The sequence below is a fragment of the Juglans regia genome, chromosome 8, assembly GCF_001411555.2.
Source record: "Juglans regia cultivar Chandler chromosome 8, Walnut 2.0, whole genome shotgun sequence".
In the NCBI taxonomy this organism is placed as follows: domain Eukaryota; kingdom Viridiplantae; phylum Streptophyta; class Magnoliopsida; order Fagales; family Juglandaceae; genus Juglans; species Juglans regia.
Genome location: NC_049908.1, coordinates 1,933,834 through 1,950,611, shown reverse-complemented (window position 1 = coordinate 1,950,611; position 16,778 = coordinate 1,933,834). Strand labels below are relative to the sequence as shown.

The following is a 16,778-nucleotide window of genomic DNA, read 5'->3' as shown; positions in this document are numbered from 1 at the left end:
GTGGCTAAAGTATTTCCCTTTAGATAATGTCAATTAACTCATGTCATGAAAAATTGATGTACAAAATTAAAAGCAGGCAGAAATCTGACCAATGTAAAGAGATTCGATCAATCAGCAATAAAACTTAAGATTCAATGGACAACAGCCATAACAATATCATCCCATAAGACAATTAAGATTAAGATACAGAAGAGGCAGTACTGACCTGCGACGATTGGTGGTATCCCTTGGGACATTTGTACTCACAAAATCATCATCAGTCTCATCTACCCTATACTCAGAGTATTCTACAGACGTTACAGAACCCCCATCAGAAATGGAACTATCATAACTTGTACGGTGATTTCCACTTCTTGTATCACTAATTCTTGACCTTCTTCTGTTTCTAGAACTCCGGAAGTTATCAAACACCTTATAAAGGATACAAGAGGTCCACCAATTCCCCTCATCCCCAGGGAAGTCCTCAAATTCATCTACAGTTTCATCATCCCCATATTCAATTACATAGTCTCCCAAAACCACACCACGTGGGACTTCGGAATGAATAGTGCTCAAAACATCTATGATCTCAGAGGACTGCTGGAAATTCTCCCAATCAAGCTGACGAGCAGGATCAATCTTTGATGGACGAGCATGAGGGTGCTCTAGTCGAGCATGGTTTTGCAGTTCTAAATATGTCCCCATAAATTTACATTGTTCCTCCTCACAATAACGTCTCTTCTCATCTAGATACAGACGAGCCTTGTCAACAACCACCCACCCAGTAACCTCTCCTCTACACAAGGGACAACTTGGTTTATAGTTACCTTCAGATACCACTGGCTCACTGTTTTCTGTGGGAGTTACATTTGATGTTGAAGCCGATGACATACCATACGCACTTTTGAAACGGTCTAAGCAATTTGAGTGCAAATGGTCTGTGTCACACACAAAAGGATGGCATCCTTTCTCATGAGATGAGCATTGAAGGAGTACACCATTGTGTGGAAACTCCAAGCATATCGGGCAAAACACATCTTCCCAAGTAGTATTTAATTGAATATCTTCCATGTTGGATACATTGGGTTTGAATCTTCCTTTACATGAAGGTCTTATGGCCATGAAGATAATATTGAATTGAAAATGTACAAGCAGATAGCATGCAGCTCACTTTCCTTAGATAACAACTTTCATTTACACAAAAAAGTAATGGAAATACTAAGGATAACTTGCCAAGTTTTTATGCCAAACCAAATGGAACAAACCCTTTATGTAGAACAACATGCTATCATACAAAGCTGCACAAAACATAACAGTGAGTGGAAGTTAGTTAAAAAATGATGAAAACAATGGTAGACATATGAAAGTAGCTACATTTTTTAAGTTGTTAGTTACACTAAAAATGCTTCTTTCTTCTTTCCCGGGGCTGGGGAGAGCTGGGGAAGAACTTCTATCAGTAAAAGGATTGAACGAGGACCAAGTGAGCCTCTTATGGAGCAATTGAGGGAAAAAACTAAAACTAATAAAGAAGCTGATACTAGAAAAATTGAGCAATATATTGTTGATTTCGACATGGCAGTGCAAAACGGTACAAGTCTTTGCAACACTTTTCCTCAGAACCAGTTAGTTTCATCTCTGGTATCTATATTTAATATGGTTGCCAAGACAAATAGGTTCTATAAACAATATGAAGCCATAAATCTTATACTCAATATCCTGAATCTGAATTAAAAAGATAATATATATATATATATAATTTTTTTTTAAGAGCAATGAAGTAAGCCTAGTACATAAGACCTTTTCACTTTCTGGAAACCAACAAGAAAAAATTCAAAACTCATTCTATTTTATCTTTTAGAATTATTTTCAGAAGCCAAAAAGAGCTTATATCATAAGTTTCATTTATATTGCTCAGATGAAACAGAAATCAAAATGCTTAGTTTTAGGGGATGAGAAATAAATCAACAGGCTCTCATAGCCAACAAACATATGGAAAGAAATAGATTATAATTTATATTTTTTTAATAAAAGGTTAGGCTGCCAATGTTTTCCGATCATTTAATAAAATAGAACAAGCACAATATCATTTGAAATCAATCAACTAAAATTTCAGCAATCATATATTTGTCAATAAAGATATTAGCCACACAGAAAAATAAAAGCCTGAGCTTACAATTACATGTATGTACAGTATCGAAATAGACACAGGCGATAAAATCCCAATTGACCTAAAATTATGGTACAAAATATAATTATTAGCCACCTAGATTTCATAATGGTTGATAAAAGTCCACAAACCCAAAATCACCGAGTTAACGAATGACCCCGCAGTCCGTACTAACTAATAGATAGACTAGTAGATATTACTCGTTAAAAATAGCTGCTCACAAAAAAATCGATCAAACCACAATCATGGGCATTCAACAAAAGCGACTCTAGAACGTAACCATTACGAACTAATATTAAAATGGAAATTTTAGAATGCTAAATCCAATATCACGGGCGTTCCGTGAACTCAAAAGACACCCAGTAAATCAACTAAAACCCATGAAAAAACTTCTTTTATTCAGAAAACACACAAGCCCCCACGCAAACTGGAACATGCAAAGTGATGAATAACATTGAAATCGAACATGACTAACCTCAAATATAGTATTATTCTGGAGTCCAGAGGAAAAACCCAGATATATATATCTCATATAAAGGCCTAAGGAAGGAGACGGAAAGTTCGTTCTCTTTGGTTCGTGTGGGCGATTGGGTGGGCTGGGGGGCGTCTGTCCGAGACTTTCAGGAGTTCGCAGAGGGTCGCCTCTCTTTCCTCTCCTTCCTTTTGGAGTTTGAAAAGTTAAAAAAGCACACCTTTTCTTAAGTTAATTGACGTAAATGCCCTTTTACTTGACTAAAAGTAAGAACCATGATCTTATTGAATTTTTTTCCCCGGAAACACTAGTCTTGTTCACACGTTTTGTAAAATGTTTTCTAGTTTTGATATTCTTTATGTATATATATAATTTGTATATTCCTAATGTTCTGTTCAGCCTAATTTGCATTTTCAGAGTTGTATAGGGCTTGTCGTTCTTTTTAGTTTATTTCAATAATTTTCTTATTAATTGCATTAACATTTGATACCAATCAACATATAATAATTGATAGTCATGACACAAGAACTACACTAACTACGAGACATAAAATAAACACGAAAACAAGCATAGTTTAATTGCCTGCCGGTACCACATATATATATTTTTTATAGTATAATACAATTGTAAATAATTTTCTTACCATATATTTGGAGAATGGGTAAAGAGGGTAAATTACTTTCAGAAAAAGGAATCGCTTCGACACGGATTAGGAAGAGAAAGTAATCGTTAACTTCTATTTTTTATTTAAGTAAAGAAAAAACGAAACCCTTCTTAATAGAAGTCAAAGACAAAAGTTAAATAGTAGAGAGAGAGAGAGAGAGAGAGAGAGAGAGAGAGGATATCTTACAGTTACACTTGCATAGATGCATGCATGATGCACGTGTCTCCAAAGTCAAACACCCGCCATTGCATGCTTTTTCCAAGTATACGAAGCATTTGCGTAAATGGAAGGAGATGTCCAAGTCGCATTCGATACAGCAGAGAGACAATAGACAAATAGCTTTTTCTTTCTTCCGGGAGTCAAATGGAAGGAGAACTTCAAGTGATTGAATTTAAATAAATAGCATAAAATAATCAATAAAATATCTTACAAAAGTACAGGTATATAATTCGACCTATACCTTTCTGGTATAATGCACATTCCTCTGACAAACCCAAATAAAAATTGACAGAAACCTCATGAGCCCATCACTAAGCTCCTGTCACGAAGGTTTCCCCCCAGCATTACTGTTCAACGGTTCTTACCTCTGTACGGAGACGAGAGAATGAACAAAAATGTTGCACTAGCTTATGCAAATAGTATTGCCACTTATCGATCAACTAATCCTGCTCCTCAATTATTCGGGTTACGATCCCGACAGCAATTGTTCTTCCTAATGCTCTTAGAAACACTCTACCAAGAGCTCTACAACTTGAAAACTCTTCTACGCACACGGGCCCTTGCAAAGCCACCTGAAGTTTGTTTTAGAAAAATAAAAAACACCAAAGGTCAAACCAAAACCAAAACCAAAGTTCCCTGCCACAACCTGAATTGTATCAATTGAACTTTAAAATTGAAGGGGCACAACTTTTGTCATCTTAATTCACCTCAACAACAGCAGTCTGCTTGGCGGTAAGACAGCGAGGTGCCTTCTTTGTCACCTTGCCAGTCTTTGGATCAAGTAAAGACAACATTCTGACCACTCTTGCAGCTTCCTTTGCATGGTGCACGTGAAATTCCAACTGTTCATTCCACTCAAGTTATTATATTGTCACCCATAGACGAGCAATATAGTGAAACGAAAACAATATAGATATCTCATGTAAACAGAAAGACACCTGGGAGCCAATTAAAATTGGGGTGGTAACATCCAAAACAAGGACTTTCAATTCCAAATGTTTTGCAACGGCAACTGGAAAATCAGGGTGACATAGCACGCCCCCTGCCGTCACAAGGCTCCCATCAATGCCTTGCAGACTAACAGCCACGTTGTCACCAGCTCTTGCAAAGGAACAAGCCTGAGAATCCCGTTCTAAGGAACGCACTATCCCTACATTTCCTGATGGCATAACTAGAACCTGTAATCACACACATTACAGTCAGGGTTTATGGCGTTGGATAAAAAATTGAACCCCTTAATCTATCAATGAAAGCTTCCAATACTACTCTGTGTACCTTGGATCCACTTCGGAGAGCTCCAGCTTCTAGTTTACCACAGGCAGACACCTGCCCTAGTGAAGACAATTTAAGAACATCACATATGGGCATAAGTACAGGCTTTGAGAAATCTCTCATAGGAGGTTGGAGGGAATCAATTGCATCCAGCAGATAAGGTCCATGATACCTGCATTCCAATCAACATATCAAAAATAAAAATTATTTGCAATATCAGTTGCACATCATTAAAATCTATAGAAGACAATTCTTCATGATGGAGATGAAAAAAGCTACCATCCCAACATGGGCAAATTAGTGGCATACTTGATTTGGCCTACACAGGAACGTTGAGCATTACATCATACTTTTTTTTTTGTAAGTAGCATTACATCATACTTTAGCACGCATCAATGTTCATTCACTTTTATCTGTTTACTTTCAGTCGCCTTTCCAATTATTTTACAGCATTGTATTTTTTTTTTCTCCTAGTTAAATACTGATAAGGTATTTTTCCCAAAATTGAATACATCTTAAGCTCAGTTTCTACTGCACAATGGTGCATAAAGTTACCATTGACAGAAAGTATGAAGACCTAGAAGAGGAACAAGACGTCTGACAATAATTTGATGGATGAAAGGAAACTCACCAGGACAGCAGACGAACATCAGAAGGAGCTGCCACCAAATTTTGATTTTCCATGGCACTCAACGGGACCAATATTATAGAAGAATCTCTAAAACCACAAGAACGGAGAAATGTTCCAAGTCGCTGTTTAATCAAATCGAAACGTTCCTTAGAGTAATCAACAGCATCCATTTTGTTAACTGCAACTATAATTTGATCAACACCAAAACTTCTGATAAGTTGTGCATGCTCCCGTGTTTGACCCTTAGCACTGTCCATGCCAACCTCAAATGAACCAACTGAGGCATCTATGACAAGAACTGCAGCATCCGCTTGTGCTGCCCCAGATATCATGTTTGGTACAAAATCCTTATGGCCTGGTGAGTCAAGCACAACAACATGATACTTTTTGGAATCAAAATATGCAACAGCCACTGTCATAGTTATTCCCCTTTCCCTTTCTTCAGTGCTCTCATCCAAAGCCCAAGCATAAGCAAAGGAGCCCTTGCCCTGCTTGGATATGAAAACACCACATAAATACAATAACATCAGGCTTGAGAGTACCCACATACAAATCATTGTGATTTTACCTGTAACTTAGCCTCCTTTTCATTTTTGTGCATCTCTTTTTGTGATATTCGCCCTAAAAGGTGTAGTAGTCTACCAGAGAGTGTTGATTTTCCAGAATCAACATGACCAACCTATAATGACAGATTAAATGAAAAGGCATCAGTGATGTGTTCTGATAATAAATAAACTATAATAAAGGAGTTGAATAGCTGGACTTCCTATAAAGTAAGACTAGCATTAAGGTTGACTTACAATTGCAAGATTCAGTTGATTCAATGTATCTTCAGCTTGGCCAGGGAGCATCCAATTTTCAGGTTTATATTCTGTATTTGAACGAATCACTCTGGCATTACCATTTTTTGACAATCCAGATCCAGCATCTAAAGCCATTTTGTTCAAATTATTGGTAAGACTTCGTGGGTTGCCCCTACTCATTGAAGAACTACTGCTCTCATCTATTGCATCAGGTCTGCCTTTTATAGTCAATGCAGCTGGGCTAACAGAGCTTTTATCACTCGATGGCATGTTGCCTGTACCATTCTTTGAATAATTGCTCCCATCCTCGCTATGGTGTCTGCCTTTTGGCATCGATGAAGATGAGATATCTGCCCTGTCAGCACTTGATTTTATGCCAACTACACCAATATTCTGATCTATGCTTGAGGAAACTCTTGAAGATTTCAAGTCGGTAGAGTTGGCTGCAAGTAAAGAGTAGTAAGGCTGCAAATAAAAAGTAGTAGACAAAGAGAGTAACATTTTACACTCAAGCGATACAAAGAAGTGCTTTTAAAAAATATTCAATCAATCCATATCAGTATTTCTCAGAAAACTCTGAAAACTAGAGAAGCAAAAAAATGCTTGATCGACAAAACAGAAGTATATTTGCAACTGGAAGCAACAGTCAGGCAGAGTTTTTATTCCAATTAAGAACCAACCAGTAACGGACTAATTTGTAGCCCAAAATCAATCAAACGGCTATCAGTAAAAGAACCAAAACAATTCAAACCGTGAAAAGGTGTGCTTAGTTTGGCAGGACCATTTTATCATTCATCTGTCAGAATAAGATACTAAAAAATATTTCTCTATCAAAAGATTAAGATATCTGAACTAAACTACTTCAGTTCAGATGAAAGATGCACAGACACAATTGCCTACTACCCCCAAGCAATTACCCACATAATGCAAAAACAATTAAAAGAAAAGCAAATGCATCCTTATCTAACATGCATCATCCTTATTTGGCATTTATCATTCATCTGTCAGAATAAGATACTAAAAAATATTCCCTATCAAAAAATTAAGATATCTGAACTAAACTACTTCAGTTCAGATGAAAGATGCACAGACACAATTGCCTACTACCCCCAAGCAATTACCCACATAATGCAAAAACAATTAAAAGAAAAGCAAATGCATCCTTATTTAACAAATTTATAGTCATATTTTATTGCTTGCTAATGCTCTTTGGACCCATTGGCATCACCACACCTCTATTTTTTTACGTGTGCACATGAATCAAAACACCTTTTCTGTGAATCATGTAATGAAGCTATTCTATGGATTTCGGGCTGAGTCTTCTAGAGAATGATCCTCCTAATGTGGCACACTATAAACATAGAATGCAAGTCAAACTTCTTCAAATGCTAAGAGAGAATTCCTACATCCTTCCAACTAAGAAATGTGATAATGAAATTCAATGCATCTCATCAACAGAAAGGAATGAGTTTCTGAACAGGCAACCTCATATTATATCATCACCCAGCTTCTTCATATCATCAACAATTAAATGTCCACTTCAATAAAAGGGCCAAGCATGTAAACTTGTAAACTTGCCTCAACAGAATTCCACAGAATTCAAAAGGAAAGGATATTTCTATATCAATAAGAAGGATTGCAAAAAATTCTTTTTAACTTTCAGTTAAGGATGTGGTGGTCCAAAAGCTCTTTCCATAACCTTTTTATCTTGCTGAGTTATTTTCTGTTTTTTTTTTAAAAAGAAAGAGAGAGAGAGAGAGAATTTAAATTGAAATTTCAGTGACAATCATATCTGCAACAACAATAGGATACCTTTTGAAACCTTTTTGGAGGAACGCAGTCCATCAAAAACCAAATCATCTGGGGAGGGAGCATCGAACTTGAAACGAGCTGTATCATCAACATGCGTAAGGTTAGAACACATCTAACACTGCATATGGACATCTCTAGGGAAACTACAACTTACAGAATAAAGTAGAGTACAGATGGACATAAGAGTATGCTCAACTACAAGAATAACGGGAATGTCTATTCTACTTCTATAGACCCACATCTGATGTGGAACATGTGCAGACCTATATTAAAATGGTGCTGGCCACAAGTAGTAAATGTCTTAATGGAGTTCATGAGATTGTCCTTGCATATACTTATAAAAAAAAAAAGAGATTGTCCTTGCATATTCATATGCATGTGCGAGCTATTGCCCTCTTCCTTCAGAAAAACATCATTCTGCTTTTGAAATGAAGCAGCCTTTTTGGGTATCAGTCGTGGCAATGATGCAAATAGAAACTTGGCCATTTTGGATGCTCCAGAATCTTTGCACATGCCTTCAACTGCATGAAAGAGATCTATTCTACAAAAGCACAACAAACTTGAAAGAAATTCTAACAAGAACACTAAAATAAGGTGGTGCCAAGACAGGTACAAAATCTCTGCATTGGCAACCTGAAATACAAGATTTAGTTCAACATGGGAGCTCTTGCCCAAAACCAAACCCAACATGTACATTTTGAATTTTCTAAAAGCGGGGAAGGAAGAGAGACATAAGTGTTCCCGTAACACAAACTAAATATCAGCAGAGAGATCAGGAATCCCCATAACACAAGGTAAAAATCAGCAGAAGTCAATCCATTCAGAAACTGCGTTCCCAGAATGTAAGATAATCCAATTAGTAATTACATTAAGAAGATACAATAGCATACCTGTTTTCTTATCACTGCCGGGGCCATAATTGATCAAAGGATTACGAAGAACCCCACAAATATCACATACAGACAAACTCTCATCATTATCATACGTGCAGATGGAGCAACGCCAAATCCCACGCTTAATAGTTTCTTGCTTCGACTGAGGTACGTTGCCTGTACAGGGGAAAAAAAAAAAAGCATCACGGACTTGATATAATGAGAAACATGTCAGAGGATCCACGTATCTTAGAGCTTTACTTTTAAAGCAGAACATAAGTGGATAAAGACCAGCTTTAGATAAATAAGTGGTCTCGTGCAGGTTGCAAAGAGAGGAAGCCAAAATCGCAGCGTGGGAAAGCTTGCAGAAGGCAAAAGCCGAAGCAGAAATAAGGAAACTTGAGATGAAATTAGAGAAGAAGAGGTCATCATCAATGGATAAGATATTGAACTCTCTCTCTCTCTCTCTCTCTCTCTCTCTCTCTGACGCACACGAGCTCCTCTAGCTGCTCAACCTCCATGATCTGAGCACTTAGTGGGAGTTTGATAGTTCAAAGGGAAGGAATATGGATCATCGGAGAGTAATAAACATAGAACTAAAGTCTTTTGAGGTGGTAAGGGATGGGTGTAGGATTCTCATTACTGAAAAGGGGTGGAAGCTGGTGAAGAAAATGCGTCTGGAGTTGGTTACAGTGCACTGGTTCACTAAAGCTTTGGAAGATTGTTTAATGGCTGGAAGAAAGGAGTTCTATACAGGGCATAGGGAAGGAGACAGGGGCTTCATAGCTTAGAGGTGTTCTAACCCCCAGGGAGTTTTCATGGCTTTGGTGGAATACGGGAGAGGTGGTCGTCGAAACTGCATTTTTATTCCGGAAGATAGGGATGGAAGGGGTTGGAGGCAGATGGTGGAGGTCTTGAAGGAGGCTGGGCGTGGTGGTTATAAAGGGTCGTCGACGACGGGGAGGATGGCAGCTCAGCCTTCATACCTGGAGGCTTTCAAAAACCCGAGGGTTTTGAACCCATCACGTCAACTTGCTGGAGTGGGTGGAGCAGTGCCGTTGCAGAAGTCTGGAAGCAACGTTGTTCATGTAGGGGAGCAGTGCAGTGAGGATGGTGGCAGAGATTGTGTCGGGCTAGATAAGGAAGAAATCTTTCGGGCAGTGATGGAGATGCAGCGACAAGTGGATGTTTTACAGCTTAATTTAAATGCCTTAAAACGCTGCGTTCAAGAGGATAAAGAGGAGAGGGGCACGGGTCTGGGTGAGGGGGGTATGGGTCAAGAGAATTACGGGTTAAACATTAAACCGAGTAAGGTCTCTGGGCTAGTGGGTCAGGAGCTGTTGGGGCCCAGAAACATCAAGCAGGCTGAAGGGATGGGCCGTGCTGTTGGGCCTGGGTGTCTGCAGCCCACGGGCCCGTATGCATGGAGGAGACGCTCCCCGTCTGTCTCGGCGATGCCGTCGGTTCCATCCCCGCCGGTGACGAATCAGATGGCGCCGGCGAGCTCGGCGAACATGGCGACACCATCGGCGATGGCAATACCACCGGCAGATGGTTTCGGCGAATATGGCGACACCATCGTGACGCTACAGCCTACGGTGAAACTGGGTATCTCTCAACTCACGGTGAGAGATGACGGAGCACACGGCGACACCGTTGTTTCGCCGGCGTCCCCTCTGCATCAGGCAGAGGTTCCGATCCTGGAGTCCCCTCTTTGTCCTGCGACGGGGGGGTTACCAGGTATCTCGAGGGGAGTAAACCAGCCACCGAGCGAAGCTGCTGTAGATCTAAACAGTCAGACAGTGCCGAGGAACCTAGGGGGAGGCTCCTCCTCCTTGCCGGAGCTTCAGATCCACTCCGAGGATCACATTGAGTTGATAAGAAACGACGATGGCACTGATGTTAGAGATTTCGGGGCAGAGGGGACTGGGCTGGAGGTGGTGGATGTTGGGCTCAATGGGAGTGAGGTAGTGTTAGTTCCTGAGACTCAATTTCCATCTAGTGATGCTGTGGTTGAATGGGAGCGTAGAAATTTATTTGGGGAGGAAGAAAAGAGGGAGATACATTCTACGCAGTGGGCTTATAGTGTAGGGGAGCCTATCCCATTGAAACGTTTACTTCCAAATGAAACAACTACACCAGATTGGATGCTAAAAAAGGTGAAAGAATTGCAACACTTGATAGGTATGGACTGTGTGGGTTATGAAGAGCAGTTTTTTGCGCTACTTACTGCAATAGAAGCGGGCCACTCACAAGCTAAGAAATCAGGGGCGAAAAAACAGCGGGAGCTCAAGCGCCTTACTTGGTCGTTAAATTATGAAGGAAGTTCAAGCCGAGGAAGATCAAAAGGGAAGGGGCTTGCTTCTCCTTTATGAAGCCAAAAATCATATCTTGGAACGTCCGGGGGCTAAATGAGGCAAACAAGAGGCTTCAAATAAAAAATCTGCTGAGAGAATGGAGGGCGGACATAGTATGTTTACAAGAAACTAAATTGAAAACTATTTCTAGAAGACTAGTTTGAAGTGTTTGGAGCTGTACTTATGCAGATTGGGTGTATCTAGCTTCAAACGGGGCTTCAGGAGGTATTTTAGTAATGTGGGATAAAAGAGTTGTTGACAAAATGGAGGAGTTTGTGGGGGAGTATACAGTGGCATGCTCGTTTAAGAGCGTGATAGATGATTTTGCGTGGGCCTTTGCTGGGGTGTATGGTCCAAATGTGGACAATGACAGAAGATTGTTATGGGAGGAACTGGCCGGGCTACACAGTTGGTGGGAACTTCCGTGGTGTATAGGAGGGGATTTTAATGTCATTAGATCAACAAGTGAACGGTCGGGTGAGAGTAGGATGCGACCTGCAATGATAGAGTTCTCTGATTGTATTTTTGAGTTAAACTTGTTGGATATACCTCTATTGGGGGGTGCTTTCACTTGGTCGAATAATCAGAAATGGTCCCGGCTGGACAGATTTCTCATCTCACCGGAATGGGAGGTGCATTATCCGGAGGTGTGCCAAAAGAGATTGCCTCGTCTTTGCTCAGATCATTTTCCTATCTTATTGGACTGTGGGGGCATTCGAAGTGGGCGCCGTTACTTTAAGTTTGAAAACATGTGGCTGAAAAGTGAAGGTTTTGTGGATAAGGTGAGGCAATGGTGGTCTTCATATCAGTTTCATGGTAACCCCTCTTTCATTTTAGCCAGTAAACTGAAAGCTTTGAAAAATGACCTTAAGCTTTGGAACATGCAATCCTTTGGAGATTTAGGGGAGCGTAAGAAATGTATGGTGGATGAATTACAACAGCTCGAGTTAATACTTGAGGTTAGAGCTCTCGCACCGCAGGAAATATCGAGGAAGACTGAGTTGGTTTCAGAATTAGAGAGAGTACTATCATTAGAAGAGATTTCTTGGCGCCAGAAGTCGAGAGCATTGTGGCTGAAAGAAGGGGATCGGAGTACAAAGTTCTTCCATAGAGTTGCCAACTCTCATAGAAGAAATAATACCATTGAAATGTTGAATATAAATGGTATGGTATGTAATGAGGTCCCTGTGATTAGTGAACATGTGGTGGATTTCTATGAACAACTACTTACAGAAAGAGAAGGATGGAGGCCAAAGATGGATGGCCCTGGTTTTGATACTATTGAGACTCTAGAAGCGGCGTGGTTAGAAAGGCCCTTTGAAGAAGGGGAAGTGTATGAAGTAGTGAGGCGTATGGTCAAAGATAAAGCTCCTGGTCCAGATGGTTTCTCGATGGGCTTTTTTCACTCTTGTTGGGAAGTGGTGAAAGAAGATTTAATGAATGTGTTTCAGGAAGTTTCATTGGTTGGGAAGTTTGAGAAAAGCATAAATGCCACTTTTATTGCGTTGATCCCTAAGAAGATTGGGGCGGTGGAGATTAAGGATTTTCGACCCATAAGCCTGGTGAATGGAGTGTATAAAATTATCTCAAAGGTTCTGGCTAACAGATTGGGGGTGGTATTGGGGAAGATTATCACGAAAACACAAAATGCGTTTGTTAAGGGGCGACAAATCTTGGATTCAGTTCTTATTGCAAATGAGGGATTAGATAGCAGATTGAAGGCTGGATCCACAGGGATTATGTGCAAATTGGATATGGAGAAGGCATATGACCATGTAAACTGGGATTTCCTTTTGTATGTGTTGGGTAGATGCGGCTTTGGGGTGAGATGGTGTAGTTGGATCAGGTGGTGTATTTCTACGGCCAGATTTTCAGTCTTGATAAATGGCTGCCCGACGGGCTTCTTTAGCAGCTCTCGTGGTCTCAGACAAGGAGATCCTCTGTCCCCACTTCTTTTCGTTATCGTTATGGAGGCATTGAGTAGGATGATATCGGCAGTGGTCACGCATGGGTTGGTGGCTGGTTTTCCGATTGGTGACCCCAATAGGGGCACTATCATGTTGTCTCACTTACTATTTGCAGATGACACTCTTTTATTTTGCGAGGCGGATCACAACCAGTTGAGGACATTGAAGGCTCTGTTATTATGTTTTGAAGCAGCGTCAGGCCTGAAAATTAATTTTGACAAGTCAGAGTTAGTACCAGTGGGGAACGTGAGCAATACTAGGCAGTTAGCTAGCATCCTTGGGTGTAGGATAGCTTCTCTTCCCATTATCTATTTGGGATTACCTTTGGGGGCTGCTGCTAGGGCCTCATCCATTTGGGATTCTGTTATTGAAAAGATAGGAAGGAAATTGGCAAGATGGAAGAGATTGTATTTATCGAAAGGTGGCCGGGTTACTCTCATTAAGAGTACCCTTTCTAACTTACCTACGTACTTTCTATCTTTGTTTCAATTGCCTGTCAGTGTAGCAACTCGGATTGAGAAACTATATCGTGATTTTCTTTGGAGTGGGATAGGGGATGAATTCAAATTTCATTTAGTTAGCTGGGACAAGGTATGTAGACCAATCTCGTCAGGTGGGTTGGGCATAAAGAATGTGAGAACATTCAATCGGGCGTTGCTTGGGAAGTGGTTATGGCGGTATAATTTGGAAACCGAAGCTCTATGTAAACTGGTGATTGAGTATAAACATGGAAGCTTATGGGGGGGCTGGTGCACAAATGAGGTAAATGGGGCTAGTGGAGTGGGGATATGGAAACACATTAGGCGTGGGTGGGGGGACGTTATTACTCATTCTAAAATGGTGTTGGGGAGGGGATCCCGTATTAAGTTTTGGGAAGACATTTGGTGTGGGAGCAAGGCCCTAAAGGATGCATTTCCAGTTGTTTTCCGTGTGGCTCGCAACCAGGAAGCATCCATTGAGGACCTTATGATTATATCAGGGGACCATGTGCAGTGGAACGTGACATTTAGTAGAGCGGCACAAGATTGGGAAGTAGACATTTTTGAAGCCTTTTTCAGCCTCATATATTCTGTGAAGCCGAATAGACAGCAAGCTGATAGCTTATGGTGGAACCCGACGGGGAAGGGCATCTTCTCAGTTAGATCCTTCTATAAGTCCCTATCCCACACCACAACCATTCAGTTCCCATGGAAGAGACTTTGGAGAAATAAGGCGCCTCCGAAAGCGGTTTTCTTTACATGGACAGCAGCATGGGGGAAGATTCTGACCACTGACAACCTGAGGAAGCGACGGTTAGTTGTACTAGACTGGTGTTGCTTGTGTAAGAGATCAGGTGAGACAGTGGATCATCTATTGTTACATTGCGAGATAACAAGAGCCTTGTGGGTGGAAGTTTTCAGTCGAGTAGAGCTACCCTTCGTGATGCCAGAAACAGTGGTTGATCTGTTGGCTAGTTGGACACTTCCGAGAGGAGTCCAACAAATTAAGGAGGTGTGGAAGATGATCTCAATCTGTATCATGTGGTGTATTTGGCAAGAGCGCAATGATCGGACTTTTGAAAACAAGGAGCGGTCGACGGGGGAACTTAGAGCTTTACTTTTCAGTACTTTAATGTTATGGGCCATTGCTATAGATTTTAATGGCCTGAATGTACATGACTTTTTAGCTTCCCTTTCGTTGACCTAGATAGGTTCTTATCTCTTGTATTCATCTTGTGTACTTGGGTTTTTGCCTATCTTTATTTATAATATTATCGATTACTTATCAAAAAAAATATATATATATCCTACGAACTTTGCCCCACAGCCAATTCAGTCAGCAGCTAAACTCCAATACTATAATGCACACAACAACTATTGCTACCACCATCATTACCTTTCTTTAAATGAGATCACGTTTAACTCTCGAAATAAGAATTGAATTTACATCCATATGCATCTTGGTACAAGTATTTCATTTTTCTAGGGACAGAAAATAAGAACTGTACCAAACAGTGGAAAGGTAGCAAAAAATAGTTGAGAACAGGTCAAACATCATGCAAAATGTGTGAAAATTGATCTGCTTACCATCTCATCTACATACAGGACTAATATTTTTTCAAAACATTATTAAATACACTCTCTCTAACATTGCCAATGCGCTGGATAGCAGGTAAAAGAAACCAAAACAAAGAAAGAAAAAAGGCAGCATGAACCAATTAAATGGAGCTTTGAGTTAATAAGGTTACTGACCATTATCTTCTACATCTAAATCATAATCAACATCGTAATCTTCATAGTCATCATATTCTTCATCATAATCAACTCCATAACTCACTTTACGAGGCATGGCCCTAGTATGGGAGAGAAAGAGATAAAAACAAAAACAATCTTTCAACTGGAGATGTAAGACAAAAGCAATATCTGCACGCGAATGAACAAAAGCACCCTCAATTTTCAAAAATCTACATACCCTGAAACTGTGGGACGTCAAAGAAACAGTACTTCTACGACGCCATTAGCCAACCAAATATTCCGTGGGGTTCAATATGTTATTGTCCAAGTTAATAAAATCTCAGGGCATCAAGCAACAAACGCTTCCGAAAAGTATAGAGGATAGCAAGAAATTGTTTCTGAGCTCCAAAAATATAGTGTCCTCTTCCTCCAAACGTCAATTAAGCTGCAAGCCAAATTATTTACAAAGAACTTTTAGTTTATTGGTAAAGCTGTCGTGATCACACTCCTATCTTTTTCACGCAGTACCATTATATAAATTGAAACATCTGGAATTATTATGTGAAATCGAAATTAAAGGATAATGATTATATTAACAATAATAATGACGCTGGTAATAATGAAGATGCTGATGATGATCATAATAATAATGATGATGATGATGCAAAATATAGCCGACTTAATTGAAATAAACGAAGTTCAAAAAAATAATTGAAATAAACGACGCTAGGAAAAAAACAAATTATAAAAGTGAACTAAAACTTCATACCATTTCCGTATCTTTTTCCCCGGTTTTTCAGCAACCAAACGATAAGTGAGCCAATTATCGTGATGCTCTAAAAGATCATTTAAATCTTGACCAAATATATTCACACCAACAAATAGAAGAGATTGCAGAAAATGATTCAGTTGATTTCCATGCGACTCTCTGCCAAGCAATCTCCACCACCGAATGACAAAAATATTCCGCCGAGAACAGAAAATCACAATGATATAGGGAACTTTGATACAACACCTAGGGTTTCTATGTTGAAGGAAGTGAATGACCAGAAAAACGATTGGGCTTTACCAGATAGACCGGCAATGAAGATCAATAAAGCTATAAAGATGCTTCTTCCACAGTTTCCGCCTTTGCCTCTTCTGTAGGATCTTCTTTTCTTGGAGTTCTCTCCTGTCGTAGATAAAAACTGAACGAGGTGCCGAGCGTGTGAAGATATATATACGTGTGAGTAGCACACAAATTGGTGTATGGGAAAGCTGTGTCGGCGATCACCGCCAACGCCCAACGGCCATTTGCAATGCTAATGACACGTCCGATTGGATAGAAAATATTAGGAAAATAAATTTATA

General features: G+C 40.0%; 2 protein-coding genes across 4 annotated transcripts; both read right to left on the bottom strand.

The window, feature by feature from the left end:
- Positions 1-8: 8 nt before the first annotated feature.
- On the bottom strand, positions 9-3,077 carry LOC118349254. The gene is made up of 2 exons (XM_035693070.1): positions 2,622-3,077; positions 9-1,277 (listed from the first exon to the last, which is right to left on the bottom strand). Exon 2 carries the CDS (start codon positions 1,099-1,101, stop codon positions 157-159), a length of 945 nt encoding a protein of 314 aa, XP_035548963.1. The 5' UTR covers positions 1,102-1,277; positions 2,622-3,077; the 3' UTR covers positions 9-156.
- A 590-nt stretch (positions 3,078-3,667) lies between these two features.
- LOC109021994 (HBS1-like protein) lies at positions 3,668-16,624 on the bottom strand. Of its 3 annotated transcripts, none has more exons than XM_035693067.1 (12): positions 16,198-16,624; positions 15,667-15,873; positions 15,447-15,547; positions 8,910-9,068; positions 8,020-8,097; positions 6,205-6,650; positions 5,973-6,083; positions 5,405-5,892; positions 4,777-4,945; positions 4,440-4,679; positions 4,209-4,343; positions 3,668-4,073 (listed from the first exon to the last, which is right to left on the bottom strand). In XM_035693067.1, exons 3-12 carry the CDS (start codon positions 15,541-15,543, stop codon positions 3,942-3,944), a joined length of 2,055 nt encoding a protein of 684 aa, XP_035548960.1. In that variant the 5' UTR covers positions 15,544-15,547; positions 15,667-15,873; positions 16,198-16,624; the 3' UTR covers positions 3,668-3,941. The 3 variants fall into 3 exon arrangements, with proteins under 3 accessions (XP_035548960.1, XP_035548961.1, XP_035548962.1); XM_035693068.1 differs by having other exon boundaries at positions 16,498-16,618; XM_035693069.1 differs by lacking the exons at positions 15,447-15,547; positions 15,667-15,873; positions 16,198-16,624 and having other exon boundaries at positions 6,205-6,672; positions 8,910-9,032.
- Positions 16,625-16,778: the final 154 nt, after the last annotated feature.